Source organism: Haplochromis burtoni, unplaced genomic scaffold (assembly GCF_018398535.1).
Source record: "Haplochromis burtoni strain Fernald_Lab_line unplaced genomic scaffold, NCSU_Asbu1 Contig_134, whole genome shotgun sequence".
Taxonomy (NCBI): Eukaryota; Metazoa; Chordata; class Actinopteri; order Cichliformes; family Cichlidae; genus Haplochromis; species Haplochromis burtoni.
The window spans coordinates 1,559,900-1,586,579 of record NW_024582495.1 but is presented as its reverse complement, the minus strand read 5'-3'; the positions used below and the strand labels follow the sequence as shown (position 1 = coordinate 1,586,579).

At 37.9% G+C, this 26,680-nt stretch overlaps 3 protein-coding genes across 5 annotated transcripts; 1 reads left to right on the top strand and 2 right to left on the bottom strand.

The window, feature by feature from the left end:
* Positions 1 to 940: 940 nt before the first annotated feature.
* On the top strand, positions 941 to 5,845 carry LOC102301646 (cell division control protein 42 homolog). 2 transcript variants are annotated; one of them, XM_005930738.3, is made up of 6 exons: positions 941 to 1,207; positions 1,737 to 1,886; positions 1,976 to 2,048; positions 2,148 to 2,257; positions 3,645 to 3,842; positions 4,013 to 4,524. In XM_005930738.3, the coding sequence occupies exons 2-6, from the start codon at positions 1,782 to 1,784 to the stop codon at positions 4,100 to 4,102; spliced, it is 576 nt and encodes a 191-aa protein (XP_005930800.1). In that variant the 5' UTR covers positions 941 to 1,207; positions 1,737 to 1,781; the 3' UTR covers positions 4,103 to 4,524. The 2 variants fall into 2 exon arrangements, with proteins under 2 accessions (XP_005930800.1, XP_005930802.1); XM_005930740.3 differs by lacking the exon at positions 4,013 to 4,524 and adding an exon at positions 4,723 to 5,845 and having other exon boundaries at positions 946 to 1,207.
* Positions 5,846 to 9,114: 3,269 nt separating this feature from the next.
* LOC102301153 (F-box only protein 6) lies at positions 9,115 to 15,158 on the bottom strand. 2 transcript variants are annotated; one of them, XM_014336281.2, is made up of 7 exons: positions 14,720 to 15,158; positions 14,364 to 14,625; positions 12,780 to 13,029; positions 12,577 to 12,688; positions 11,706 to 11,801; positions 10,280 to 10,415; positions 9,115 to 10,195 (listed from the first exon to the last, which is right to left on the bottom strand). In XM_014336281.2, exons 2-7 carry the CDS (start codon positions 14,475 to 14,477, stop codon positions 10,049 to 10,051), a joined length of 855 nt encoding a protein of 284 aa, XP_014191767.1. In that variant the 5' UTR covers positions 14,478 to 14,625; positions 14,720 to 15,158; the 3' UTR covers positions 9,115 to 10,048. The 2 variants fall into 2 exon arrangements, with proteins under 2 accessions (XP_014191767.1, XP_042080208.1); XM_042224274.1 differs by having other exon boundaries at positions 14,364 to 15,158.
* A 3,103-nt stretch (positions 15,159 to 18,261) lies between these two features.
* On the bottom strand, positions 18,262 to 26,498 carry dnajc11a (DnaJ (Hsp40) homolog, subfamily C, member 11a). Its single transcript, XM_005930735.3, has 16 exons — positions 26,365 to 26,498; positions 25,500 to 25,629; positions 25,297 to 25,370; positions 23,764 to 23,865; positions 23,521 to 23,649; positions 23,262 to 23,384; positions 23,043 to 23,116; positions 22,754 to 22,943; positions 22,580 to 22,665; positions 22,263 to 22,379; positions 21,731 to 21,886; positions 21,535 to 21,604; positions 21,273 to 21,330; positions 20,131 to 20,273; positions 19,806 to 19,935; positions 18,262 to 18,721 (listed from the first exon to the last, which is right to left on the bottom strand). Exons 1-16 carry the CDS (start codon positions 26,434 to 26,436, stop codon positions 18,696 to 18,698), a joined length of 1,680 nt encoding a protein of 559 aa, XP_005930797.1. The 5' UTR covers positions 26,437 to 26,498; the 3' UTR covers positions 18,262 to 18,695.
* Between the last annotated feature and the right edge of the window lie 182 nt (positions 26,499 to 26,680).

The following is a 26,680-nucleotide window of genomic DNA, read 5'->3' as shown; positions in this document are numbered from 1 at the left end:
TTACTTACTTACCAGGCTACTGGTAAGTAAGTAATTTATTCAAATATCTTTGCTTTAAGATGATTCGTTTTAAAAGGCATAAAATTGTAACTTGGCAAATTTGTTAACTGTGTCTTAAAAACAAACAAAAAAACAACAGCAGATGAACAGTATCTGAGATTATTTTTCTTACAAAATGAGAAAAAAGAAGAAAAAAAACATTGGAAAGACTTGGTACAGGACCTGAGTAATGCATCTGGACTTTCAGCCTCATCCGAAATGTTCTCAGTGGAAGGGTTTGTGTCAAGAAGTCATTCTTGTGGAGGGGAAACTCAAAAAAAAAAAAAGGCTGAGGTCTAACGAACTGCACAAGAACTGGGCACCAAAGCATCTGATTGGCAACAGCCAACAAAAGGCAGCCAATATCCAGAGAATCCGAAGAAGAGCTTTATATGTCCTTCAACAAGCCTAGCCTCATGAAGGCTGGTTAAAGAAACTGCTTGCCTTAAAGAGTTGATGCTGTGTTGAATAATAAAGGTGGATATATCAAATATTGACTTTCAAGCTCACTGGTGTTGCAAAACCTCTGTTTTGCCATTATTTCTGTATTTTCATGTATGTTTCAAGACATTTCAATTAATCACTGCTCTGATTTCCAATTTTCGTAGCAAAATCGATGCTAAATAAATATAATAATCTTCTTATTCATACGCATATCACAATCACATGTAAATTTTATGAAGTCATTCGGATACTGTGTTAAGTTTACAATACCACCGGGAGGGGATACAAGGTGAGAGGAATTTAAGAAGATGACATCATAACTTCTGCAGCATGAACCTCGCGCTTAACCTTGTCTCAAGATACTACGTATCTTATAACAACGTGAGAGGAAGTCACCTTTCAGTCTAAAAGCACAGAAAGGAACGTTTGAAGCGTCATGCAAAAGAGTTCGTGCATCATATTAAACCTATATACAAAGAAAACGCCTTAGAATAAAAATTTTACTTTCAGGTTTAGAGAACTAGCTTTTACAATGAATGGGTTTTGTAGCAACATGTAAATTTTTTACTTTGAAACTGTTGTCCGGTATTATTCCGTCTCGCTTGAAAGTCGTAGTGGAAGTCGCTACTCGCATACTGGCTGTACCAAGTTTTTGCTCGCTGGTGCCAACGCCCGGCGAAACAGACTGCTTACGTTAGCTAGCAGTGACACAAGAGGGACACGGGTACGTAGCTAAAACATGTAACTGGCATATTGGGAAGTTGTGCAGTCGTCCGATTTTGTTTGTGAACTACGCTTTTCTATATTGACCTCATAGAAACTAATGGAGCGTTTGTTTACACCCTTACGTTATCCGGCTGCTAAACTAGCTAACAAGTTAGCATTGCGTTAGCAGAGTTTGCTAAATGATGCGCAAACATGATTCAGTTGCCAGTAATTATTTAAGTAGTTATCGCCACATTTTGTGACTAATCTAAAAAATGTTTACATACACTAAACGTGGGAAGGTAATTAAATGAGTAAGCAAGTCATTAGCTAACGTTAGCCTTCAGACAATGTTGTTGATAGCTGGGTGTGACTCTTAGCTGTTTAATTCTAGAAAACTCCGCTGTTCTACTTGGGTTCCATCGTCTCATTAAGAAGTTATTCGCAGTGGATACGACAGAACATTTTAATAGCTTAACATTGTCTTTAGGTGTCTAAAATATTGAATATTGGCCTAACATTCGTCAGTTGTCAACTCCTCCTTGCAGGTAACGTGATAAACGTGATTGCCAGCAGCTTCAGAAAGCACAGAGATGCAGACTATCAAGTGTGTGGTGGTGGGTGATGGAGCAGTGGGAAAAACCTGTCTGTTGATTTCATACACCACCAATAAATTCCCCTCAGAATATGTACCAACAGTAAGTTTTCAACAACAAAAAATAAATGTTTTCACTTCAATGTGCATCGTGGTTCAAAATATTCTGACATGTAACTTATTCTATCGCAGGTGTTTGACAACTATGCAGTAACTGTAATGATTGGAGGTGAACCATACACCCTTGGCTTATTTGACACTGCAGGTACAATTCATTTTAGTTCCACTTTTAGTTAAATGTGTTAGTTTTATTTAGTCTGTCTCTTGGTAAATTATTATGTGTATGTGTGTGGTCTCTCCTTAGGTCAGGAGGATTATGACCGGTTACGACCTCTAAGCTACCCGCAGACTGATGTCTTCTTAGTGTGTTTCTCAGTTGTTTCACCTTCCTCGTTTGAGAATGTGAAAGAAAAGGTATATGATTTTATTCTAAATACAGAATTTTTTTGGTTATTGAAACCCCGTAACCTGAGAAATTCCAAAATGGTCAAAATAGTAAAGAACGTGAAATACTGATAATGAAGACAAAGACAACAAGCAGATCATGTTACCACAAATAATGGTCCTAATAAAAGAGGTTGGGGGGAGTTTTTTTGTTTGTTTGTTTGTTTGTTTCAAGAACCAGACAACTTTTGCTGCTCCCTCCCATTTCTTTCTTTCTCTCTTTCTTTCTTTTCTCAGTTGCTGGATAATTTATACTTTGATCACTTTGGAACAGGTTTTGTGGGGAGAAATGCCAAGTCACTGATATGGATTCACCAACATCCCACTAGACCAATACCTCTAACCCTCATGTAGTGGCCTCCCACTATAGGATGTGAGGGCCGCCCAAAACAACTTTAACTGGTCTAGATAAGTAGAATTGTAAACAATATGGAATAACTTTAGAGACAAAAGAAAGATTTATTGCACACAGAGCAGAAACACTGCTTGACCCTGGCCATTATTGACCCTTTCTGAGCCACCATGGCTACTTCTAATGAGGATCATCCTGAGCCATCCGTGGTGTCCAAGGTTATGACGAGCATAGTTTAGCAATAGTAGTGATGGTTCTAGTTTTATTATTGTAACTCCCCCCCCACACCCCACCCACCCCCATCGCTCTATACTGTAAATAATATCAATTTGGACTGAATAGAGCCTCACATTTCCACATAACCTCACAACACGTTCATACACATGCAGCTCAGTCACACGCACTAATTTTAATGAAATATGCAAATATATACCTAATGTATGCATGTTTTGTTTGTTTTTTTCTCTGTGTGTTCCACATGTTCTCTTTCGTTTTTTTTTTCTGTCAGTGAACTGACAGAAAATGTTACAATGTTGTGCTGTGATTTCAAGACTGTATTTAATTTTTTTTATCTTTTACAATCTATTGTAGTATGTAATTCAACCATACATGTTATGTGAAATTTAAGATAATATGGTTTGGTTAACACATTCTCTACTGAAGACACAAAACCCAGCCTTAGGGGGTCTAAAACTACTGTACTCTTACCGCTGGTTCTAAGCCTGGATAAATGGGACTTTAACAGCAGGTGTAAAATCTATGCTAAGTCAATTTTGGACCAAATTAAAATGTGACGACCCCTTGTAAAAATAATGGAGAAATTGAAAATGCCTATTTTAATTTTAGGAATTGTAGAAATATCTGGTTAGTTTGTGGGTTTCTTTTTCTCTGTGGTCCTCCAATAATAGAAAAGTTTATGAAAATGCAGTGCATTTTCTGGCAGTCATGTAAAATAATCTGTAGATCCCTGTTTTTGATGAGTTTGTTTTGTTTTTTTCCCACCAGTGGGTTCCTGAGATAACTCACCACTGTCCCAAGACCCCTTTCCTGTTGGTAGGCACTCAGATTGACTTGCGTGATGACCCGTCTACAGTGGAGAAGTTAGCCAAGAACAAACAAAAGCCAATCACTCCTGAGACAGCAGAAAAGCTGGCTCGTGACCTTAAGGCAGTCAAATATGTTGAGTGCTCTGCTCTAACACAGGTAAGATCTCTCATTACACAATACACTAAAAACTGCTGTAACAAGCATGTTTCTGAATGCAATCTCTTAACATGGGTAGAAGTGCTTATGTTTTGCTAACACCACTTACCTAAAAACTTCCATCTAACACTGTGTACCTGTCTTTCTTCCTCTTTTTCCTCTTGCTGTAGCGGGGATTGAAGAACGTATTTGATGAGGCTATCCTAGCTGCTTTAGAGCCCCCCGAAACTCAGAGAAAGAGAAAATGCTGCTTGTTCTGATGTCTTCTTGAATCTTGCTTTGCCTCTCGATCGTATGCTGCTCATTCATTGTAAACAAATGTCTGTTACTAAAATAAGCCCCATGCTCTTTCAAACTTTAAACCTCTGTACCCATCAACCTTTTTCCTTTGTTTCATGTGTGCTTTCTTTTCAACTAATCTCAATAATTGTCCATGCTGCCTATTGACGATGGTGCCAATCTTTAGTTCTTCACCTTGCGGACGAGTCTGTGTAACCTGACATGTCTTTGAGGGGTGGTGGGTTGTTTTTGTTTTTGTTGGGGTTTTTTGTTGGGTTTTGTTGGGTTTTTTTGTTTTTTTTAAGCAAACATTCCCTTATTGAGCTCATCCGTTGTACCCTATTTAAGCATCAGTGCTACTGTCTTTGACAGTAATATCTCTTTTTTTTTTTCTTTTTTTTTTCTCCTCTCTACTGCAGCATCAAAATTTTCACAGGCTTTTGTCTTTAAGACAACTTGATCACGAGGAGAGACTTGTATAATGTTATTTCAATAAATGAAAATTTTGATTGCCATGCTCCATTTTTACTCAGCTTTCTTTTGCGCTCGCATATTTCCAGAAAATGGCTCTGTTTTGAATATTAATGTTTTGTTTCCACAGAAAGGATTAAAGAATGTGTTTGATGAGGCAATACTGGCTGCCCTGGAGCCACCTGAACCTAAGAAAAGACGTAAATGTGTTCTGCTCTAAGTTTCGCAGCAGTCTTCACACCAGTTTCCAAATCTAGGTTAACAGTACTGAAGAGGTTTTCTGCACAAGCACATTCCACTATAAGTTGAGATATTTTTAAATATTAGCCTTCTCACATACTTAACCTTAAAACATACTTTGTGTAAGACTGATACACTTTGTCATAATTTGATGCCATTGAAATTTTGTACACAATGTGAACACTGAATGCTGACACTTAAGAAAATTCTAAGGAACACTTGGAAGTAATGTTTTGTTTTGGCCACGTTATCTTTGCAGAGGTTTTCTTGCAAAAGAAGTGATTATGCAAAGATATTTTTATAGAGCTCCTGTTTCAAGAGTCCTATAAAATAGAGCTTTAATAAAATCCCTTAAAGTTATAAATTTGCATTGATTTACTACTTAGGTGTCTGTAGTTGCAACATACTGTAAATCCTGCTGTCATAAAATGCTCCACTTAATCTTCTCAACATAGTCTTAAGGTAAATGTAAGAAACCTAAAGAAATATGGAACTTCTGGGTATGTTTTTATTGTCGGTCTGATAAAAGTGGAAAATCTATTTCACTGTTACTATGAGTTTGAGTACAACTATATCCAAGTCATTTGCTTTTTCTGACAAGCATCAAGGAGACGATGTATGTCCTCAGTGAACATCAACAGGTGGTAAAGTTAAACTTTGTGGAAGTGTAACTACTCCTAATGTTTGGCCAGTGACCTATATTGTAAACTGCAGCACCATTAACAGGTTGAGATCCTGTGGAAGTTATTAAATTACTTAACTGATAATTATTGCCTTTGACTATCCATTCCTAGATTGTGGGCTTGAATTTAATTTGTAAATATAGTGAAAGTAACTCGTAACTTATTGACTGAAAATTTGTATGTCACTAATGAAAGACTGAAAGAACCTTAGCTGAAATCACATTAACCAGAATATATTTCTCTCTTATTTTTTATTCAATTTCACAAAGTTGGGACTGTATTTTTGTTTGTAATAAAGGTTCACAATAAAGCAGTATTATGATTATTAAATCCTACTTTCAATATTTCATTTTGTCATGTTATTAGATGGTTCAAACTTGAGATCCTGCCTATAGTTACACATACATACGTTTGAACTACCAAAGACATCAAAACTGATTATTCAGTCATTTTTTGATACAAATGTTTATTATCAATAAGGCACAACAGGTCAATGCAAACATAGTTCTATTGTTGGTGAGCCAAATAACACTTCTAAAGTATTACAATAGAATTCAGATAAACCCAGGATAATGTCATTATTGAGGCATTATTGCCTCAAATAATGAGATCAGCCACTGACGCCTTCATGCAACTACAAATATGTTCTCACCCAAGTTTTAAAGTATACGAAGGAAAGGTCAGACACAACGTTCAAAAAGCCTGAGTGCAAAGCTGTATTTTTTTTTTCAGGAATTGCAATAGCTCTTTGGTATTTAACCAACCTCAGCACAAAAATATGGTGATGTTAGAGATCCCCCATTGTGGAGTTTGTAGTCACTGTGGCTACATTACATGAAGAATGTTTCAAATGTTTTCTACAAGCCTGTTTAGATTTATGCATGTGCACTGGTGGGGGAATAAAAGACATGGTACAAAGTAACTGTAAAGCACAACAATACACTTTCATGAATACAGTATATGGTTTAATGTGTTAACATTTAAGCTCACATTATCATTTCCAGTTCTCACACTACAAAATGGAAAGTACAAAAGGCAGGTATCTTTAAGGCAAATGCATAGGTTTGGTTTAGGGCTGTAGCAATAATGTAAACAAAGTCACACTGCCAGACAAGCAAGTCAAGGTACACATGAACCCTTTCACACATGAATTATGACAACCTCAATCATCATCATTTTTTCACAAGTATTTTTATTCATCTTTAGGCATGAAAAGATGAATAAAATACTTAAGAAAAAAATCCTGATTGAGGTTGTCATAATTCATGCATGACAGGGTGAAATAACAATAATTACAACGAAACATGTCATACAGGTATAGCAACATTAAACAGCCAGTGGGTGGCAGGGTATGGAGTGACACATCAGTGTCCAATGTAGTGGTTTATGTGCAAGCATAGAAACAACACTGACACAAATACAAGAAAACAGCCTTTGAATAGCTGCAGCGACCACTATACGTGAAAGGGTTAAATCACTGGATACTCAGTCATCTCATATCTGTAACGGAATACAAACATAAATCGTATAGAAATCATATTTGCACATTATTTGGCAGAAACCTCATATAGCCAAAAGGACAGGTTTTGTCCCCAATAACTGTGTAGACAGTCTAAAGCAAACCAATCACTCAGTGGAAGTAACTGGCTCCTGGTTCAGTAAAACTCAGGTGCTTGTGTCTGAATTAGTAGATGTTTTTATAAATGCCTGAAAATTTCAGGTGTCCCATTACATCTGGCATAAAGGTAATACAGCATTTCCATAAAGAAACAACAAGAAATCACAACGGAAAAACAACAAGAAAATACAGTGGTGGTAGTTTAATGTTTAATGGTCTGGGGCTGTTTAGCTGCCTCAGGACCTGGAAGGCTTTGTGTGGTAAATGGAACAATGAATTTACCAAAACATCTATTTCCCAAAACATCCTGAAACAGAATCTCCTGCCATCCATTCATGACCTCAACCTAAAGCACACTTGGGTTCTGCAGCAGGACAACGATCCAAAATACACCAGCAAGTTCACCTCAGAATGGCTTAAAACAACAACAACAAAATGAACACTTTGGAGGGGCCTAGTTAAAGTATTGATTTCAATCCGATTGTGGCATAACCTTAAAAAGGTGGTTCATGCTCAATCAGGAAGGGGCAAACACTTTCTCAAACCAGGGTATACAGGTAATAGCTTTTCAGATCTACATTAAGTCATGCTTCTCATTGCACCATAACGTCTCAGGATGATATACACACACATATACAAAACTTCCTATTCCAAACCTTGTGCACATATATTAATCATAGCTCCAGAAACATGAATGGATGATAAGTAAGATGTAAGAAGATAATGCGCAATTGTAGGCAAACTGTCAAAATATGATGCTAACTCTCAATATAAAACAGTCAAAAAACTGTTTTATCCATTTTGTTGGTTTAAGATGCAAAAACATCTAAATTAAAAGCAGGTTAAATAAGTTAAACATGATTAGTATAATTTCAGAGAAAGTTAGTAAGCACATGTTAAATGAATCCCACCGACTACATATGTAGTCTATGTGTCCAGTGTTGGAAATAACTCAGAGCTGCCAGTAATGTGAATTCCAAAATGTCCTTTCCACCACCTTAAATCCCTTCCTCTACGTGTAAATCGAATGTATCCCACTCCTGGTCCATATTTATGAAACACATGGGTAATCTGAAAAACAAATAATCAGTCAGACAAAAGTTGTCCTTGGGTTTTCATGCAAGCGTTTTGTTGTCATATCTGTTTCCATTCTTCACGTCCTGTGCCACAGTAAATAGTCTCAGGTGAAAAGATCTCAATAAGCTGCTTCTTTTGATCTAGCAACTCTACCCGGATATCATAACTTCCGCCACAGTCGAAACGTGAAAGAATCCTAAATCAATAACACAATCCAATGAAAAAAATCATTGGATTGGATACACAAACATGTATCAATAATCATTTCATCTTAGACTGAACTTTATGAGTACAAACTGTGCCTGGTGAGCCATATGTTTAATATTTAAACCTCAAAAACCTCTAATGACACAAAAACTGATAATTACATAGTACTTAGGTTGAGAAATAAAAAATTTTTGTAATTTTTTTTTTTTTTACATTAGTGTTATTTTCATGTGCTTTTCATTTTTATCCAATGACATTTCCCATTTTATATGGAACATGGCCTTACTTATGAACAGTTACACTCACTGGCCACTCAGAAATGCCTCAATTTTTCATGGCATAAATTCAACAAGGGACTGGAAACATTCCTCGCAGACTGTATTCAAATGTTGTCAACAGTCAATCATTTTGCTTACATCTACTTTTCTTTAATATGATTAGTTATTAATAAGCAGTCTGTTAAAGACCCCATGTTTATTCTCACCAATCAGATATTTTGATATCTGGTTGGGCATGATCCATAACAGATGGACTGTAACCTTCCTTCTCCAAGTCAATCAGCTGTGACTTTATGCACATTCTGTGGGGGGAAAAAATGGTTTTCATGCTACATAATGTACACACACACATTAATAAAGCAGGACACTTGGTCTCTATATGGTGTCAAGACCAGGAAATAAAAAATATAAGAACAAAGTAACCGTAAAGCACAACAATACACTTTAATTTTTGTTTTCAAATTTCACATAGTGCTATATAGTATATGGCTTTCAAGTTTCCCTCTTAAGCATGTGTTAACATTTAAGCTTACATAATTATATCCAGTTCTCACGCTACAAAATGGAAAGTAAAGGCAAGTATGTGTAAGGCAAATATGGATTAAGTCACATGCTGGCTTCCGGACAAACAAGTCAAGGTGCACAATAAATCACTGAATACTCATTCATCCTACATCAACAACAGAATGCAAATATAAATCATACTTGCATATTATTTGTTCAATGAAACTGGAGGGGTTCTTATGTCTGAAGCAGTAGCTGTTCTCACAAATACCCGAAATTTTCCAGATAAAATTAAAAAAAAAAAAAATTACAGGAGAGCACAAAATGTTTAATTTAATCAAATTATACAAATGCATCTTACAAATCATTACACAAAGTAAATTTTTCCAAACATTTTTTGTTTTAATGTTGATAAATATTGGCTCATGAAAAGTTGAGAGGAACCAAACCTGAAAAGTAGAGAGGAAGTGGAAGAGAATGGATGGATGGATGGATGGATGGGCTCATGAAAATCTGAAATCCAGCTACAAGGTAGTGATCATTTTATTTTGAATTTGGGTAAACTTTTAGATGTATTTGTACATGAAATAGTACTTAGCCTGTCAAATTAAACAATACTCAGTAATCTTCAGTATTGACATCACAATGACAATCACAGAAAGCAAGTTTAAGGTGTTATTTAAGGTGTTCTGTGTGAAACATTAAAGAAAATAGCTTTTCACTGGAAAACTTGTGCACATACAGAGATTATAGCTCTGGAAACATGAATAGATGGTCAGTGAGATGTAAGAAGATAATGTGCAATTGCAGGCAAATGCAGGATGGAAGAACTGGACAAATTCCAACAAGCTATGTGTTCACTGCTGGACATATTTCAACGCTGCTGTCTGTGACACGTATTCCATACCATCCAGCCCAGAACTGTGTGTCCTTGCCACCATGCCTAAAATGAATGTATCTCACTCCTGGTCCATAGTCCCGGAATACATGGATCATCTGAAAAATAAATATCAGTAAACCAAATATGCTGGTGGGTTCTGCACTGTTACTAAACTTTATTAAATTTCACTTTGTACATACCCGATTCCACTCCTGATCATTCCACTGATCAAAGAAAACAGTATCAGGAGCATAGGACTGGATAACCTTCTGCTTTGCATCCAGCAACTGCACAAGGATTGAATATTCACATCCACAATCCCATCGTGGTGCATACCTGTAACGAGGATGTATTTGTGCAAAGATTAGGGATCACCAATCATATCAAGCTACGTTTTTCTCTCTTATTATTCAAGCCTTAAAAGGGATATATTCCTATATGTTATCAGTAAGTTTTGTTTAGTTCCACGGTTTCAAAAACTAAAAAACTTTTTATTTTGGGCATGACCTAAAGGTTTTTGTTAAGTGCAAATTTTTTGCACAAAGTAGGGTTTTCAAACTTTATCTCAACACCATTTTCTATATCAACAGGAAAATTCTGACCCCATGCCACAACAACAGAACTATTTGCAAAGAAGTCATGTCCCAAAAAATGTAATTTAGCAAAGCAAGTTTAGAGATATTATTTGTTTTACAAACTATTTAGATAATTTCATTACAGATCGAGAAATATTTAAGAATGTATTAATAAACCAAAGGCCACAACAAACATGACAATACTTAACATCTAAATAATTTAATTATTGTGTAGAAAACCTATATTGAAAATTTAAAAATGAACTTTTCTACTATTGCAAAAGTAGAAGTGTTTATCATCTTGTCCACATCTGCCTGCAGTCTCTCTCTCATTCAATGTTCACACAGCTCCGCTTCTGTCTGCAGTTCTTTACATCCTCAGTGCTGCTCTTCAAGCCCACACTTGTATGATTCGGCTGCACTGCTCCAGGTCTCACTCTTTTTGCTCAGATTAGTTCTCCACACTCTGTGATCAGTTCAACTACAGTTTCCCCGCTCCTCTGCACAGACAGCAACCTGCCCGGTTCTCCATGTGTCCGTAATCCGCACTGTCACATCTCAATTTTCCATCTGCGACACATTCAGCCTGCAGTCATTTTTCATCTTTAATCTAACTACAGTCTGCTAGCAGCTAGGTTAATAATAACAGATGGCAAATATAGCTATCAGTTAATTGCTAATAGAGAAATGGTTAGTGTTAACGTATGCATTTATAATAACGGGAGCTTTACTAACCTCTCGAAATTCTTGAAAAGTTTTGTTCAGTGTTATGAGGATTTACTATTTCATCTATCAGCGAGAGGAGGAGCTATGTGCCTGACTGTCTGCATTGGTCCTGTTTAAAGTTGTGTGTCAGCTAGAGAAGGCCCAGATGGCTCTGTTGGTATCAATGCTGTTGCAAATGAATATTTTTTGTATTGATTAATATCAAAGTATGATTTTAACAACCCTAATGTACATTTTAAATGCTTTTAAAAAGTGGAATTAAATGCTTTTTGCAACTAAGGAACTAACTAACAAACTGTAAGTATGTCATGTGTATTCATCTCACCAATCAGATATTTTGATGTGTGGTTGGAGGTTATCCATAAAGGCTGTGCTGTAGCCTTCCTTCTCCAAATCAATTAGCTGCTCCTTTGTGCACATTCTGCAAAAACAGACATGATTTTAAAACAGTTTAACATTTAATACTAGTACAGTGGTCCCTCGCTATATCGCAGTTCACTTTTCGCAGCCTCGCTGTTTCGCAGAGTTTTTTTGGTGCAATTTTACATGTTTTTTTCTTTTTATCCTTCTTTTTTTACTGGCTGTAGACCATTTTCAATCAATCAATCTCGTGGCGTGTCTCCTATACAGTACAGAATGCGTTCAGCTTGTCAAATTTACATAAATCTTTGCTAGCAGAAGACAACAAACACAAAACACAACAGTGTCGACGTCAAAGGATTATAAAACGCATTAATTGAAACCAAACAGTCAGATAAGTCAAACTTTACTCAACTCATTCTTCTTGCTTCCTCTACTTCCGTACCATTGATTCATTAATGTTGCATTCTCTCGCAGCTGCTCTATTCTCATGTTCTGGCCCTGAAAACAGGGTTTTGGTTTTATTCTACAATACTGGACTTATTTTTCTATGAAGGTTTGAACTTTGAGAGTGTTTAAACGAGAGAGAAACGTGTGAAAATGTTGATGCCTGTCTGAGAAAAGTGTATAAAGTGTGTAGTGAGGTGTTTACAGCCTTAAAACATCTATAACAATTGTAAAATATACAGTTCACTACTTTGCAGATTTCACCCATCGCAGATTATCTTTAGAGCGTATAAACTGCGATAAACGAGGGAACACTGTACATCATTTGAACTAAGCATATAAAAATAATGGTCATTTATTTTTTTGGAGGACCACTGGTAAATACTCACCCATAAGAGGTCACAAAGTTTTTCTTGACTACTTCATTTGGATGTGGCACCATAACGTCCTCTAGGTTCCACCCATCACCACCATTCTTTATTGTCCAACCTGCCATGTTTTCTAGGAAAGAAAGAAACACAGAAAAGGTTTGCATCTTATTTTAAACAAAAAATGTTTTTCAAATCAGTTGTTGAGCTTCAAGGATTCTGACCTTCTCCTCTTGTATTCTTGAGGAGATTTCTTCTTTTCTTGCATAAGAAGTAAAATAACCTCCAGTCTTCAGGTGTTTTGGAAGAATCACAGAGGTTGTATCCTTCTCTTCTACATCTTACTCTCCATAAAGATTCACTGTCAGCCACTTCTTTCCACTGTGAGCACACCAACCGACAAACATGAACCACCTGGTCGGCCGGAACACGTAGGAAGATTTCCTCCAGGATCTCCAGAGGAACAGGGAAGAACTAAACAAAAACAAAAAAACAAAAAAAGCATTGATAAGGTGGAGCTTTGAAAAATTAGTTTAGTTTTCCATCACTGCACCTGGATCAATAGTCCCAGCTGTTTACATAATCTCACCATTTGAACTACATCAGCATTTTACAATATTATTGATTTCCACAGACAACACAAAAAAAAGAAAAAGAACAAAACAAAAGCTTTTAAAAAATTAACTTTTCAAGCACTTCATTCATGAACTTTCATTCACAGGGTGGCTATAAAGCACATTTGGATTCCTTCTAAATGAGGTTCCTTTGTATTGCACTGAAATAGTAACTATTTAAACTGTTTTAATCACAAAACCTAGAAACCAAAGATGTGTATGTCTTGCAGACAAAACCCTGCCTCTGAATGTATTTTTCTTTCTACATAAGGATTGTTGCTAGACTGGAATTATAAAAAAAAAAAAAGAAATGTTCTGTTGTGCTATGATAGTTTTCTTTTTCTTCTGATGACAGGCAGCTACTGATGACTTAAGCATCAAAAAAGGTTCCCCAGATGGTAAAAAATGTCAAGTTGGCTATGTTGCTTGTTTAAGTGACACAAATCTCCCTTTATTTGTTATGATGCAAATTCAACCATCCAGCTAACAAAATCCTAGTTAATTCTCTTCATCTGGATGTATTGTTTTTTTTATTGGGAACAATCATTTCATCACTCATCCAAGTGACTTTTTCCATTCTCCAAATCTGAAGATGTTTCTGAGTCAGTCATTATGTGATGATGATCACATCAGTGTGATGCATAATCCTCTCTGCAAAAGTTTTACATTTGTGCCAATAGACGCAAAACCTTTGCACGTCTTTACCCACAAGATTCCAAAACCATTTTAGCTTAAAACCTGCGATTGTTCAGGGAATATAAAAGATAAAATAAAAAGACATCAAAGGATCCCATCTGACTCACTGGATGGGCCAGTTTCACCAATATTTCATTATATTTTGCATTCTTTCTCCTTAATGCAGATTTATGGTTCAGCAGGAATTATAGAAAAGGAATTGCAAACCCATTTGAAACTCTGTAACCTGGCGTTCACGTCTCTAGGGGGCAACCCCAAAACCCTGTGATTGGTCTGTTGAGTACCCTTGTTTCCTTCTCCAATACTGCTGCGTCTTTACCTGACAATATAAAGCGCAATGAGGCAACTATTTGTTGTAAACTGACACTATATAAACCTGAACTGAACTTTATCACTTTGCTCTTTTCCGTTGCTGGCTGATGGACAACAAACAGCACATGCATAGAAAAAGCTCATTCAGCAGTTACCTTGTGTTTAAAAGCCCAGTAAGGCACTCACCTCTTGAGCCGAGGACGAGGTTGCGTGCTGTGCTACAACGTAGCTTGTGCCAGACTTTGAACTCGCAGTACCATAGCTGTGACTTGCACCCATGACTTTCGTTTTCCTCTTCATGCCCTGCGACGAACCAAGGGCTGTAAAGTAGCCTGATGTTACTATACCCCCCTCGCTGTCTTCTCTAAAAACAAGTCTTTTCTAACGTCGTTGGTGCTGACCCACTTGTAGCCGACAACGCGGAAGTGCAGCTAGAGATAAGGTCCAACTGTTTTATAGATTAGAAGTCATAATGTTACAAGACTAAATTTAACCAACGACAAGTGACTCGTTTAATTTCTACAGTCAAAGTAATCACTTACGGGAATACATGGTTTGTACTCTCATGTTACGTTGCCCTTCCTGTCAGTTGCGGTGGTATTTACCTCGAGACATTCGAGCCGCCCTTCATAGGCGGGGTTATGCTCTAAAATGCTACAAAGGTAGTTCGTCCACAACAGTCACTCCCACTGTGATTGCACTCTCTAGCACGCAGTAACTGAAGAACACAGACTGATTATGTTAATACCGTAAAACACCGGGGATACTCCGGAAAACATACCTAGCTAACACTCTTCTAAGCCTTCTTGACGGAGACTTCCGCTATGGGTCATCCGGGGATTTCCCCCCTTTTTTTAAATGAACAATTTCGAACAGCAAATAGACACTATTCATCAAATCGTTTCTATCAAATAATTTACGCAGCTTATTTCATATATACTGTAAGAAAGTTTTAAGGTATTTCTTTTTCCAGCTTTCAAACAACTTGGAATATTTTTTAAATATAATTTTTAATGCTAGAAAAGTAAATAATGAATGATAAAAAATAATAACAATTAATAATAATTAAAATGTTGTATTATACAAGTCTTGATGCATGCTCAAATATCCAGATAAGGAAATTCCAGGATTTCACTTCACTGGGAGAGAAATCACTCATTCAAGTGACTTCTCTCCCACTGAAAAGCGCAACGTCCAGCTGAACAGATTCAACATTCTGGGTTATTATCCAATATTTCACATGTCTGCATTGCATAAAATCACGCAGAGATGAAATTTTCATTTTCATCTCTACGTCTATGGGTTTAGAGGATCAGTTACATTTGTATATCCGTTAGGGTTAAATACTCACTCAAAAGAGGTTGCAACATTTGTTTTGACTGCTTCATCTGGATGTGGTCTCCTAAGCAACCCACTGATCGCCACCATTTCTCAAGATCTTCCAGCCATTCAGTCCTTCTAGAAAATAAACAAATAAATAAATAATAGTAATAGTAATGGTGTTTTAAATGTTTTGGATTTATGTGAAAATGAATCATACTACTATGTTAAGTAAAGTTCATTTTATGGTTACTTACCTTCTCCATTTGGATTCTTGAGGAGATTTATTTTCTGTTTGGACAAGAAATAAAACAACTTCCAGTCCTGGTTTTTTTTGAAAAACTACAGATGGGATACCCTTCTCTTTTGCACCTTTTTCTCCACAAAGATTCGCTGTCAATCACTTCCTTCCACTGATGGCATACTAATTGACAAACACAAACCACCTGACAGGCAGGGACATTTAGGAAGATCTCCTCCAGGACCTTAAAAAAAGAGAACAAAAACAGAAAGATAAAGAGAGCACACGGAGACAAGGACAAAATATAAACTGTTAGAAAGAAGTCAGTGATGTACACTAGTAAATGCATAAGGACTGAAATGTTAAGTGCATCATGTGCCGTTCCCAGCAGCCCGAGTTTATAACAAAACAACTAAGAATGTTTCAAGGTCACTGGATTCTGCCCTAACTGGGTTTTATTAAAAAGGACATTTTTAAACCTAATTTGAGGAGATGTCTGTAAATCAAATCGAAACTGGGAGCTGCTTACAAGGGAGAGAAGCTTGATAGCTGAATGCTCTGACTCACAATTTGCTTTTGGAAACTAGGAACCAAAAGCAAACCTAGAATAGAAAGACCTCCACTGGGATGATATATTATAATGAGGCCTGGTCCCAGTAAGTATTGCTGTTGTACAATTTTGGATTCAATGGAGGTCTTTCATGGAGCTTTTTGAACAGCCTAATAATAAGGAATTACAACACAAAAAGACTACAGTAGTGCAGATTACTACTATTTACAAACCACGTTGGGTGTGACTGCTATCAGAACTGAAATCTGATATTGCAAAGAGAAGTCGAAGCAACAACAGTCTGACACATTTTAGACTTCTTAAAAACATGAATCATACGAATCTTGGTGCACTATATCTATTACTCCACCCAGCAAAGTGGGGGTGAGCTATATCATAATTGTACCAATGTTCGCCTGTATAAAATATTATCCTAGCAATGTTTATATTTAGTTAGAAACAAACTTTCTGGGGTCATTGGGGGGGGGGGGGTTTGAGGCATTACTTTCCCAGCCAAAATACAGGAAAAGCATTTATTTCCAACTAAGAAGTTGTTTTTGTTTTTATTAAGTGCATATTTTCCTTTTTAAAGAGTGGTGTCTTGGGCAAAATGTTTGGCATTTACATTCAATTGACTGTAAAACCACTAGGCGTGGTTGCATTACTCGTCCAGCCAGCAGCTGACTGTGACTGGGGCCTAAAAGTAAGTGCTGGTGAAAACACAATAGAAGTAATTAAGGTGCATATTTTTATTCTTCACTCTAACCTCAGTAGTGGGTCACTATAACAATGCGTTTACATCACTACAGAAAAAAAAAGTTTGTTTTCTGTAAATGAAAAATAACAAATTTTAAGATCATTCGAAATTTCGACCTAACTTTTTTAAGCAAGCTAGCTTCGGCATGAGGCAGCCCCTTCGGTTTGACATAAATAACTGAAGAGGGAAAAATGTTATTACTTGTGGACAAATATGGACTTTTTGTATCAAAATGTGCGAAACAGCAGAAATATTCTAAGTTGTAAGTTCTGAAACAAAGAAAAATAAAAATGTTACAATTATGCACGATCGTAGTTCTTCTGTATCTACTATGTTTTGTCTGTCCCTCCTTATGAGGATCGTCTTTTCGCCTTCATTGCGGTTTGATGAGAAGTTTTTCTTTCCCACAGGACTTTAATATCCAAACGAGGCAGGTTGATGTCAGATTTTGTGCATTTGTGGATAAACTGCCATGATCGATTTCCGGTGTATTGGCTATTTTGCGAGGAGGATAAGGTGACTAAAAATGCAATTAACGCGGTTTTTGTTTCTGTTAACCTCATCGGTTCTTTCAAGTAACTTTTAGGGACTCTTACATCTGCCTTGAAAGATGAGGCTGACGCTGTTGCAGCTGCTGAAGACTTCTTAGGCGGACTTTGGTCCGGGTTGGAGCTGCTGCTTTCATCCATAGTGCTCCTCACGTCTTCGACAACCAGTCCAGTCCATTAAAATGCTCGGTCCTCTGCCGAAAGAGTCTTAAGTAAAGGAAAACTGAAGTGAAACAGACGCCTAGATTTCAAGAAGTCAACTGATGTGGTTTCCTGTAAATTTCACGTGTCATCCCAGAGCCCGTTAGTCATCCGGAGCAGGCAGAGATAATGCTGTGACTCAGGGTTCCAGTATCTTTTACATTCATCCAGAAAGTGAAAGAACTGCGTTTGTTCATGGAGCGACATACAAATGCCTTCGGGGTTGTGGCAGGAGGGGCATCCACTATGAATATCTGGCAAATCAAACATGCTGAAATACCCGCACTTGTGAGTCAGGCCCAAAAGAAAGCGATTCTTCTATTTCTGGTAAAAACAAAAGAACGCTAAAAAGAAAGCAAGTTGACTATTTTCTTGGCTACAACAAAGTAAAGACAGTTCATACCAAAAGCATGACAAAAAAGGTGTTTTGGTTCTTTTTGTGTTTTTAAATAAAGGGGCAATAATAGTTCAACAACATGAGAGATAGATTTTAATCATATGGCATTTAAACAGAGGTGCATTCACATGTCTTCAGTCACACAGGCACTGCAGTTTTTGTACAATACAGTACACAGAACTCTGTTATAAATTACACGCAATACCAAAAATAAATGGATACCAAAGAGCCGAGGACACCGGGGAATTAAGATGGTAAGCCATTGATTTTGGTGTCACATCAGAATTTTAAGCAGGCCGCGACCCAGTCCATAGATACAGATTATTCCAGTCTGTGATGATTTTATTCCTCTCTGCATATTTAAATGAATATAAACACAAAAAAGTAAATTCACAATTTCTGCGTAACAGAGACTTGAATCCATGTCGTATCTAAAACAGAGTTTTATCCATCTTCTGTTAAACAGTCAAGAGGTGAGTCTTTTTGGTCAGCGGGAGAGTGCTCCTATGTGTCTGCATCAATCCTGTGAGCTGTAAAGTAGAAATAACATCCACAAAGTCAGATCGGGCACGCCGAGATGGCAGATAGCCTAGCACGGTATATCTTAACAGACATTTTCAAATAAATAAAAAACAAATAAACAAACAAATAAAAATCTCATGTTTAACATATCAAAAGACTTTTAGATTTGATGTAAATTTACCCTGCAGTCTAAAACATCTAAAACTAGGACGGGTAAGACAGAAAACAAAAGTATGAATCTGCAAGTATGTTAACTCTATAGAAATTGTGGAAATGCTAGTACTGTACTCACTTCCGGCCACTTCGTTTGGTACATCTTGCCAGTACTGGGCTGGACCCTATTTTGCCTTCTGAGCTGCCTCGATTCTTTGTTGCATAGATTCAATAAAGTTCTGGAAACGCTGCTCAAAGATTTTGGTGCATACTGATGGCATTACATTTACATATTACAGGAAATACCTACAAGTTTATAAACTCAGCAACAGATTTGGACCAGAGTAAACAAACTATAGGTTTGAAAACATCCTAAAACTCTTTAGACCAGGCAAAGGTTTTCCAGTCTTCCTTTGTCCAATTTTGGGCTGGTCTGAATTGCAGCCTCAGTTCCCTGTTCTTAGTGGACAGGAGTGACACCCAGTGTGGTCTTTTGCTGCTGCTTCAGGTTTCAAAGAGCTGTGCATTCAGAGATGCTCTTCTCCATATCTTGCTTGTAAGCAGTGCTCAATTTAAGTTGCCACTGCCTTCCTATCAGCTTGAATCAGCCTGACTATTCACGTCAACATGCCATTTTCACCTAGAGAACTCACTCTCACTTATCTTTTTTTAAACACCAGAGATGGCTGTGTGGGAAAATCCCAGTGGATCAGCAGTTTCGGAAACACTCAGTTCAGTCAATTTGGCAGAAATAAATATGCCACCTTTCTCCCTCCCATTCTCCTCAGCAGGTCATCGTGACCGTGTCTACATGTCCGAATGAGACGAATTCCTGATATGCGACTGACTGTTAAGATATTTTGCATTTAAAAATGACTGAAGAGGTGTACCTAAAAAAGTGGCCAGTGAGTGCATAAGCATACTGTCCAAAGGACTTACATTGCTTTGGTATCCTGAGTGACTCCGTGTCTCCTGACAGGACTTGATGCATGACCCCGCGGAATTGATAGAGCACCTTCAGGCTCTTCTCCTCCCCCACACAGGGGTCGTAGAAGCCAGGGAGTCCTGACTGGAAAGGGAACACAAAGTCATGCAGCACTGCCAAGAGACTAACGTAGCGAGCCGTGGATGTCAACTTGTGAGGCTACTCTATTTTTCTGCAGGAAAACACTTAATTCTTAAAAAATTATTGGAATAAACACTATACTTGTAAAACTGACTTTTCAAGTGTTACATTTTGAGTTTGGAAGTCTTGACTTATTACCTTGGTGGCCTCAGTGAGGATGAGTTTTGAGTCTTTCACCAGACACTGCAGTGGCACGGTCACATCAATGACCTTTGCCCTCTCGTGTTTTCTGCTGTTGTCTGTGACGAACTTGCCGTACCAAGCGTTGAGGATAATGAGACCTGTTTAAGTAAGCAGCAGCAACATTAAAACCTTTCTTCTGCAATAAAACATCAATAAAACACCCGTTTAGTATTAAGAGTTCAGAAAACCAAGGTTGACTATTAAACACAAATCTCTATTTTCACAGTTTGAACGTTATGTGCCAGCAGTTGCAGCTAAAGAGTCTATGAAGAGACCAGTGAACTTTTTTTTCGTCATTTGTAAAAGTAATTTTGCAAGTGCGCAATAAAAAGACATAAAAACACCATAATTCATTTTAATCACAGGCTGCATAAACAACACTGTAACCATTTATGAGTGCGGTCAATTAAATAGAAAAGAGCAGCTGCATGCCTGTCACTACACGCACACACACACTGTTATTAACTGTTACTTTATAGGCCTGAAGTCTTAAGGACCGCTGATGATACTAAAAATCAAACAATCTCAACTGTGACAGGTGTCATAATGCAATTATCGCTCGTCAAACTCCCATAGGTGAAAATTGTGCTGTCTGCTCAAAGCTTTTTGTTCCTCTGCTTATCAAAGACAAACTGACAAAGAAGACTAATTATCACCAGCTAAAAAGAAAGTAGCAGGGTCACAAAAATCCACTAAAAACTATAGTTCTTTATTAACTGTTTTAGCTTAATTTAAAAAGAAATTGGTGTGAACAATGCAAGTTACCTGATACTCAAAGGAAAGTCGGTTTTAGTGAACCTCTGAAGAAGATGATTACAGTGTTTTCTATGTTTTTTTTAAGTGTGTGGTAGGAATTATCAACAAGTGAAAACAGAGATTTTTTTTCTTTTGCTAATAAAGGATTTTTTTTCTTTTGATGTAGCCAAATGCTGCAATATGTGAGAATTTACACTTTGTACTGGGCAAAACTCAAGCCGACATCAATAGATTTCGCTCAAAATGTAAAAAACAGCTCTGAATCCAAAATAATTATATTTTTTCTTAACAAATAACATTATTTTCAGGATACCGCTTTCTTCAAATATTACTAATCTTACCCATCCGAGCCTCTTCAGCTTCAATAATCCTGCGCACTGACTCCTGCATGAGCAAGACCTTTAGATATGAAAAGAGACACAAATAATGAGGTTTTACATTGTGTGGATTAAACTAATGAATTTGACTAATGCTCTGCATTTTATCTAATCCCATCTCTCTCTACTGGCAAGAATAATACTGCTTGATAGACACAACACCTGCATCCCTTATCTAACGTTGACAACAACGCAGGATCGGCACCGCAGCTTGTAAAATACTCACAGCAGCTTCTGCCTCCTGTTTCTTTTTGGCTATATCAGAGGCCGAGCTCTCCCTTTGCTTCTCCAAATCTCTGTTGAGTTCAAAGATAAATGGAGAAATAAAATGAGCTCATAAAATCTGCCCATAATAATACATGTGGCGCTACTTCCAATAACACCGCTTGCGTGAAACAACTAAGGTAACGAAAGTTTCTTACTGTTCCTTCTGGGCCCGCACATATGGCCGAATAATAAGCTGCTGCATGGCGAGGTAGAATACCAGTGGTCCCACTGTGGCGTAAAATACAGCACTAGGCAGGAGTTGGTCAGTCAGGTGAATAGGGAAGAAATACGTCTGGCTGGCTCTGTTAAGTCTGTGGATACAGAGTTGGTTTTAATATTTCTATCTATAGTCATATGCCTGAGGTTGAAAACACAGCAAAGTGAAAACACTGCAGAACTCCAGGTCAAGTGGGAGAGTGAGCTGTGCGCTGTTTCTCAGATGATTAATTTATGTGATATGCTCTCCTTAAGTCTGTCTGTGTCTAAAAATAAAATGTAAGCTGTACATACACTTGCTTTTAAATCATAACCCAGGAACACCTAACATCATATTGTATTGAATCCTGTGTTAACATGTGCAGATACACACTCCCAATTTGTGAAAAAAAGGAGAAATGGCAACAAGAAATTGAGGGAAACTCGGGAAACTCCAATGAATGGGAAATTGGAACAACGAGTTACACTTACTTAATCTTGAGGGAGACACCTTGGGGCACTCCCACGCTGACTGTGGCCCCCAGGACACTGTGTCGACTGATCTTCCTCTCGGCACCGTATTCTACCACAGTCCCAAAAAACCCTGATCTGCACCAAAAGCGCAAAGTTACAACCACTCTACCCATCATTTACTTTAACAGGCCAGTTCCCTGCACAACAATTATCCCACCCAAACTTCATTTAATAGAAACATTAATCACTCTAGAGTTTTACACCAGAAAAGCAACGTTAATATGACCTACAACAGGGGTTCCATTATGAACACATATTGCTCGTTAACAACATACTTTACTGAGCCCTTAATCTTCGTCTGGTCTTCATCCTGAAACTTGTACTGGTAGCTCATCATCATAAAAGTGTGAGGAATGCCAAGCTGCAGAGATAAAATGTGAGCGTTAATCTTGGTGATACTGTGATAACCGGCTGTGATTTTCAGTTAAATATCACTCCTGGCTCCTGACCTGCATTGCGAAGGTGAAATGGCTGCTCTTAGTGTCCCTCACTATGCTGGTGTTCATAGAAGACTGGATCCCCCAGCGCCACTGCAGGTACCCCATAGTGTTCTTGTCTAGGTGACGGGCCAGCACCGTGGTGAACCCAGGACGCACGCCTCGAGATGAAAACTGGAGCCCGCACTGAGCAGTCACAAAGCTGAGACAACATGCAAAATAAAGAAATCGGTGAAATTGTTCACGTTGTTGCAAAAATATCGAGGATTGACTTGTTTTTCTCTAGCACTTCTAAGCATACAATCGAGGCGTCAAGTTGCGGAATATCTTCATTCCGAGGAAAGGTCCGTGAGTGTCTCCGGCTCCCAACTCTACCTATTTAAACACAGACAGCAAAAACGTCTCACATCTTAAAATGTCATAGCGTGTTATTAAAAACACACACACGCCAGTTTTGTGACAAATCCCAGCAATTTACAGTACTGGGGAGTGTGCAATGCCCACTGAAAACACAGCATACCTCTCCCCACCCCTTAGCTGATGTGACTCTTCTCAAAGCCAGGTTAATAGAGCCGCCTCCGTTTCCATTGTGGGTTGACAAGGACCCAGACAGAATGGCTGTGTCTTTTGTAGTGAGAGGAGCCTGCAGTAGAATACATAAAACTGTGAGTCCTGTTATTAGCATCAAGTCAAACATCTTTCCCAAAAGCCATCACAGACTCATTGGCATCTCTTAATCCAATATATAGAAGAGCAAGAATCCTGGGGCAACCAGTTACCTCTATAGATTGTGATATGTGCATTTTGTTGATTTCCACATGTGGGACTCCACCTCCAACCATATCTTCATAGTCCTCTTCATACCGGTCAAAAAGGTCTGTGGCGTCAATACCCACACTAATCGTTCCCTGTGAAATTATCACGAATCGATACAGTGTTTATTGAAAATTTATAAAAAATGCACACCATTCCTGGGTTTTATTCACTTCAATGCGAGGTTTCTTATCTTCCCTCAAACATACCTTTGGGTTGGTCCTTTGCTGAAGTCTTCTCTCCTCTCGCTCTTTCTGAAGACGCTCATACTCTTCTCGAATCTCTGCAGGGGTTCTTTTCCTTTCCACCACCTGCAGGCAGAAGATATGTTATTTGAATGTAAACCGAGCAGAACTGACTGGTTGCAGATACAGGTTTACACTTGGAAACATAAATAAATAAAAATAAATATATAAATCACTCTCCCATATATTCTTCCTCTGTAAATATTTGTTCTTTCTGCATCATACTTTGTACAGTCCAGCATTATTAGATGAAGGCGAAGGTAGAACAGTTTCACACAAAGGCACCAATGCTACATTTTTTAAGGATGTTATTTTTTAATGCGTGCCTCTTGATGTTTCCATCAGCTTTCTCAAGATGTCGATATCCAGCTAAGAGATATTTGAACACTAACAAAGACAGGAGGCTTTTTCTTTTTGAATTTCTGAATATTGTTTTGTCAACTTGCAATGAATATGGTCAGAAGTTACAAGGTACTTTTGACTGCTCCCTTATTTCCCATGGGGTTACCACTGCAGACGGATCCACATATTTGATTTGGAACAGATAAGACTGGCACTGGAATTACACTAGCTTGTGAACCCCTGAAGACTGAGTTTGTGTTTTGGACCATGCATCTTTTCTATGAAAGACACAGACAAACCACAACACCACAGAGTTCTGAAAATTTAATTACAAAATTTACTCTACGCTTGGTTTTGACTAGCAATGCATGTCATATTTATCATGAATTCAATATACAGTATTTTAAGAATGAATAAGTTGACTCTTGTAATCGGTATTGTCGTAATTCAGAACGCTACAGAGCTGGTATTGAAGTTTTTCGCACGTGCAAAGGAAGTTACAGATGTGTCAGTGTATATTACTTAATAGCAAACAATAGTTCAACACAACGACCATTCTTTCTAATTATGGATGTGATGTATGCTTCAGTGGGAAATCAACCGTGTAGGTACATTGTAACCGCAAACCCCTCTGAAACCCTACGATGTAAAGACAATCATAACCTGACATGCACCTCCCTCCCCGTAATTACATGCCACGTCAACACAGCCCATAACTAGTGATTATCATTGATTCTTTCTATTCATTTCTAGCTACTTTTTCACTGCAATCTATTTATTTATAAGTGAGAGGATAACAATCATTGCCTCAATATAAGGAATAATAATCACAGTATCAGATTATTAGGAATCTCAAATGTCAGCAATTTCCTGGAATGAGACTGCAGAAACTATTTTAACTGACTGTACAAAACTTGAGGGATAAATATGTTTGAAGACACCAGACATTGTGGACCCAAGGGAGAAAAAAGTCCCAGCATTTCATTTGTTTCTATCGTTGCTGGCACTGGATGTAAAATATGACCACAAGGCACTCAATCAATCAATGGATCACACAGAACAATAAATGCTGGCAGCGACCTCAGCAGCTCAACATAGGATATGTCATAGGCACTGAAGACGTCTAAACCAGTCACAAGTCACTGAGAGACTCACCTCCCATCCTTCAACATCAAGTCCTCGCTTGCCATAGATATCATAGATGGCACGTGCCTGAGGGTCACTGAGCACTAGAAAGAGATTCAAAATGTAAACCATCAGTATGCTTTCTTTACGTCAAAACATACTCAAGAGCATCAGCAGTTCAACACAGGGTTGAGAAAGGAATCAAAAGGAAATGGGATCAATGCTCTTCTTACCTTCATAAGCTTCGTGTACAAGGTTAAAAAGGTGCTCTGCTTGTCTCTTTAGTTCAGGATCCCGGTGTTTGTCTGGGTGATAGAGCATGCATAATCGTCTGTATGCCGCCTTCAGCTCCTCCTGCGTGGCCTGAAGGGAAAAAAAGAGAGCACAGCATAGTTACAACATAACATAACACGGATTAAAAATTGTTTTTAAAAATGTAATCTAGCCTACCATTACCCCAGCATATTTTATGTTTTAAAATCACTCGGAGTGATATTTTTATAACCGATTCGGAATCAGTTTTTAACCTTCCTTGCTTAAGAATGTGGAAATTGTAATAACATTTATAGTTCAGTATACTTATACACTTTAGCCTGCCAGCAAATGGTTTTCTTTTGCATAACGAATTTTCAGATAAACACGATGCTTTTTGCTGCTACAAGTAAATAATCACGACCAAAAACGTCCGATTCCTGCAGACTTAAAAAGTCCATTTATACTATAAACAGCACTGCGTGTTGCATGCTGCAGCTCCGAAGTTACATTAGCTACTTAGCACTCTCCAAAGTACATGACATACATGTGAAATTGAAAATAAAACAATTGCCAGTCCGGAAACATCAGCTCTTAGATTGCCACATAAACACACCGATTCTCTGTCCTGCACAAGCAACATATTACGCTGTCACCCCACGACCCTTCTGTGCTCACTGAAACAACCGAAGAGTTAACCAATGTCGAGGGTCACTAGTTAGCTGCCTAGCTAATGTTTCATCTATGTTTGGGAGCAACGCTTTAATAACAGCAGTATAAAGTTTATAGGACGACCGATGCTGAATCCGCACACGCAATCATTCAGATCCCAGCTGCATTTTGTACCTCTCTTCTGACATTTAGCAGGGAATAATAATCATCACTGGCGAGCTCATCATCGTCTAAGGGAGACGCCATGTTCACACCCGGTCATCTCTTCTTTGGGCCACTTATGTCGCTCCAAGTCTCCTCTTCGCGCTCTGTCGCCCCCTGGTGTTGGGATGAGCGACAACTCCGCGGCCGTTTCCTAAATGCTGACACATTGCGACGCGGTCCTGTGCATATTTAAGTTTGAATTCATTAATTGCAGTTGATGTGCTTATGAGGAATAATGCGCAGGAAAGAATTATGAAGTAACCCGGCTTTTTTTTTTTGCTTTTGT

Excerpts from the sequence above, each read along its gene's own strand:
- LOC102301153 (XM_042224274.1), bottom strand. The coding sequence starts at position 14,477 with ATGAAGAGGAAAACGAAAGTCATGGGTGCAAGTCACAGCTATGGTACT. Across the intron at positions 13,030-14,363 it reads CCTCGTCCTCGGCTCAAGAG|TTCTTCCCTGTTCCTCTGGA; the intron begins GTGAGTGCCTTA and ends GTTTTTGTTTAG. Across the intron at positions 10,416-11,705 it reads CACATCAAAATATCTGATTG|GTATGCACCACGATGGGATT; the intron begins GTGAGATGAATA and ends TCCTCGTTACAG.
- LOC102301646 (XM_005930740.3), top strand. The coding sequence starts at position 1,782 with ATGCAGACTATCAAGTGTGTGGTGGTGGGTGATGGAGCAGTGGGAAAA. Across the intron at positions 1,887-1,975 it reads CCTCAGAATATGTACCAACA|GTGTTTGACAACTATGCAGT; the intron begins GTAAGTTTTCAA and ends ATTCTATCGCAG. Across the intron at positions 2,258-3,644 it reads TTGAGAATGTGAAAGAAAAG|TGGGTTCCTGAGATAACTCA; the intron begins GTATATGATTTT and ends TTTTCCCACCAG.
- dnajc11a (XM_005930735.3), bottom strand. The coding sequence starts at position 26,436 with ATGGCGTCTCCCTTAGACGATGATGAGCTCGCCAGTGATGATTATTAT. Across the intron at positions 25,630-26,364 it reads TGCTAAATGTCAGAAGAGAG|GCCACGCAGGAGGAGCTGAA; the intron begins GTACAAAATGCA and ends TTTTCCCTTCAG. Across the intron at positions 23,117-23,261 it reads CAGCTAAGGGGTGGGGAGAG|GTAGAGTTGGGAGCCGGAGA; the intron begins GTATGCTGTGTT and ends GTGTTTAAATAG.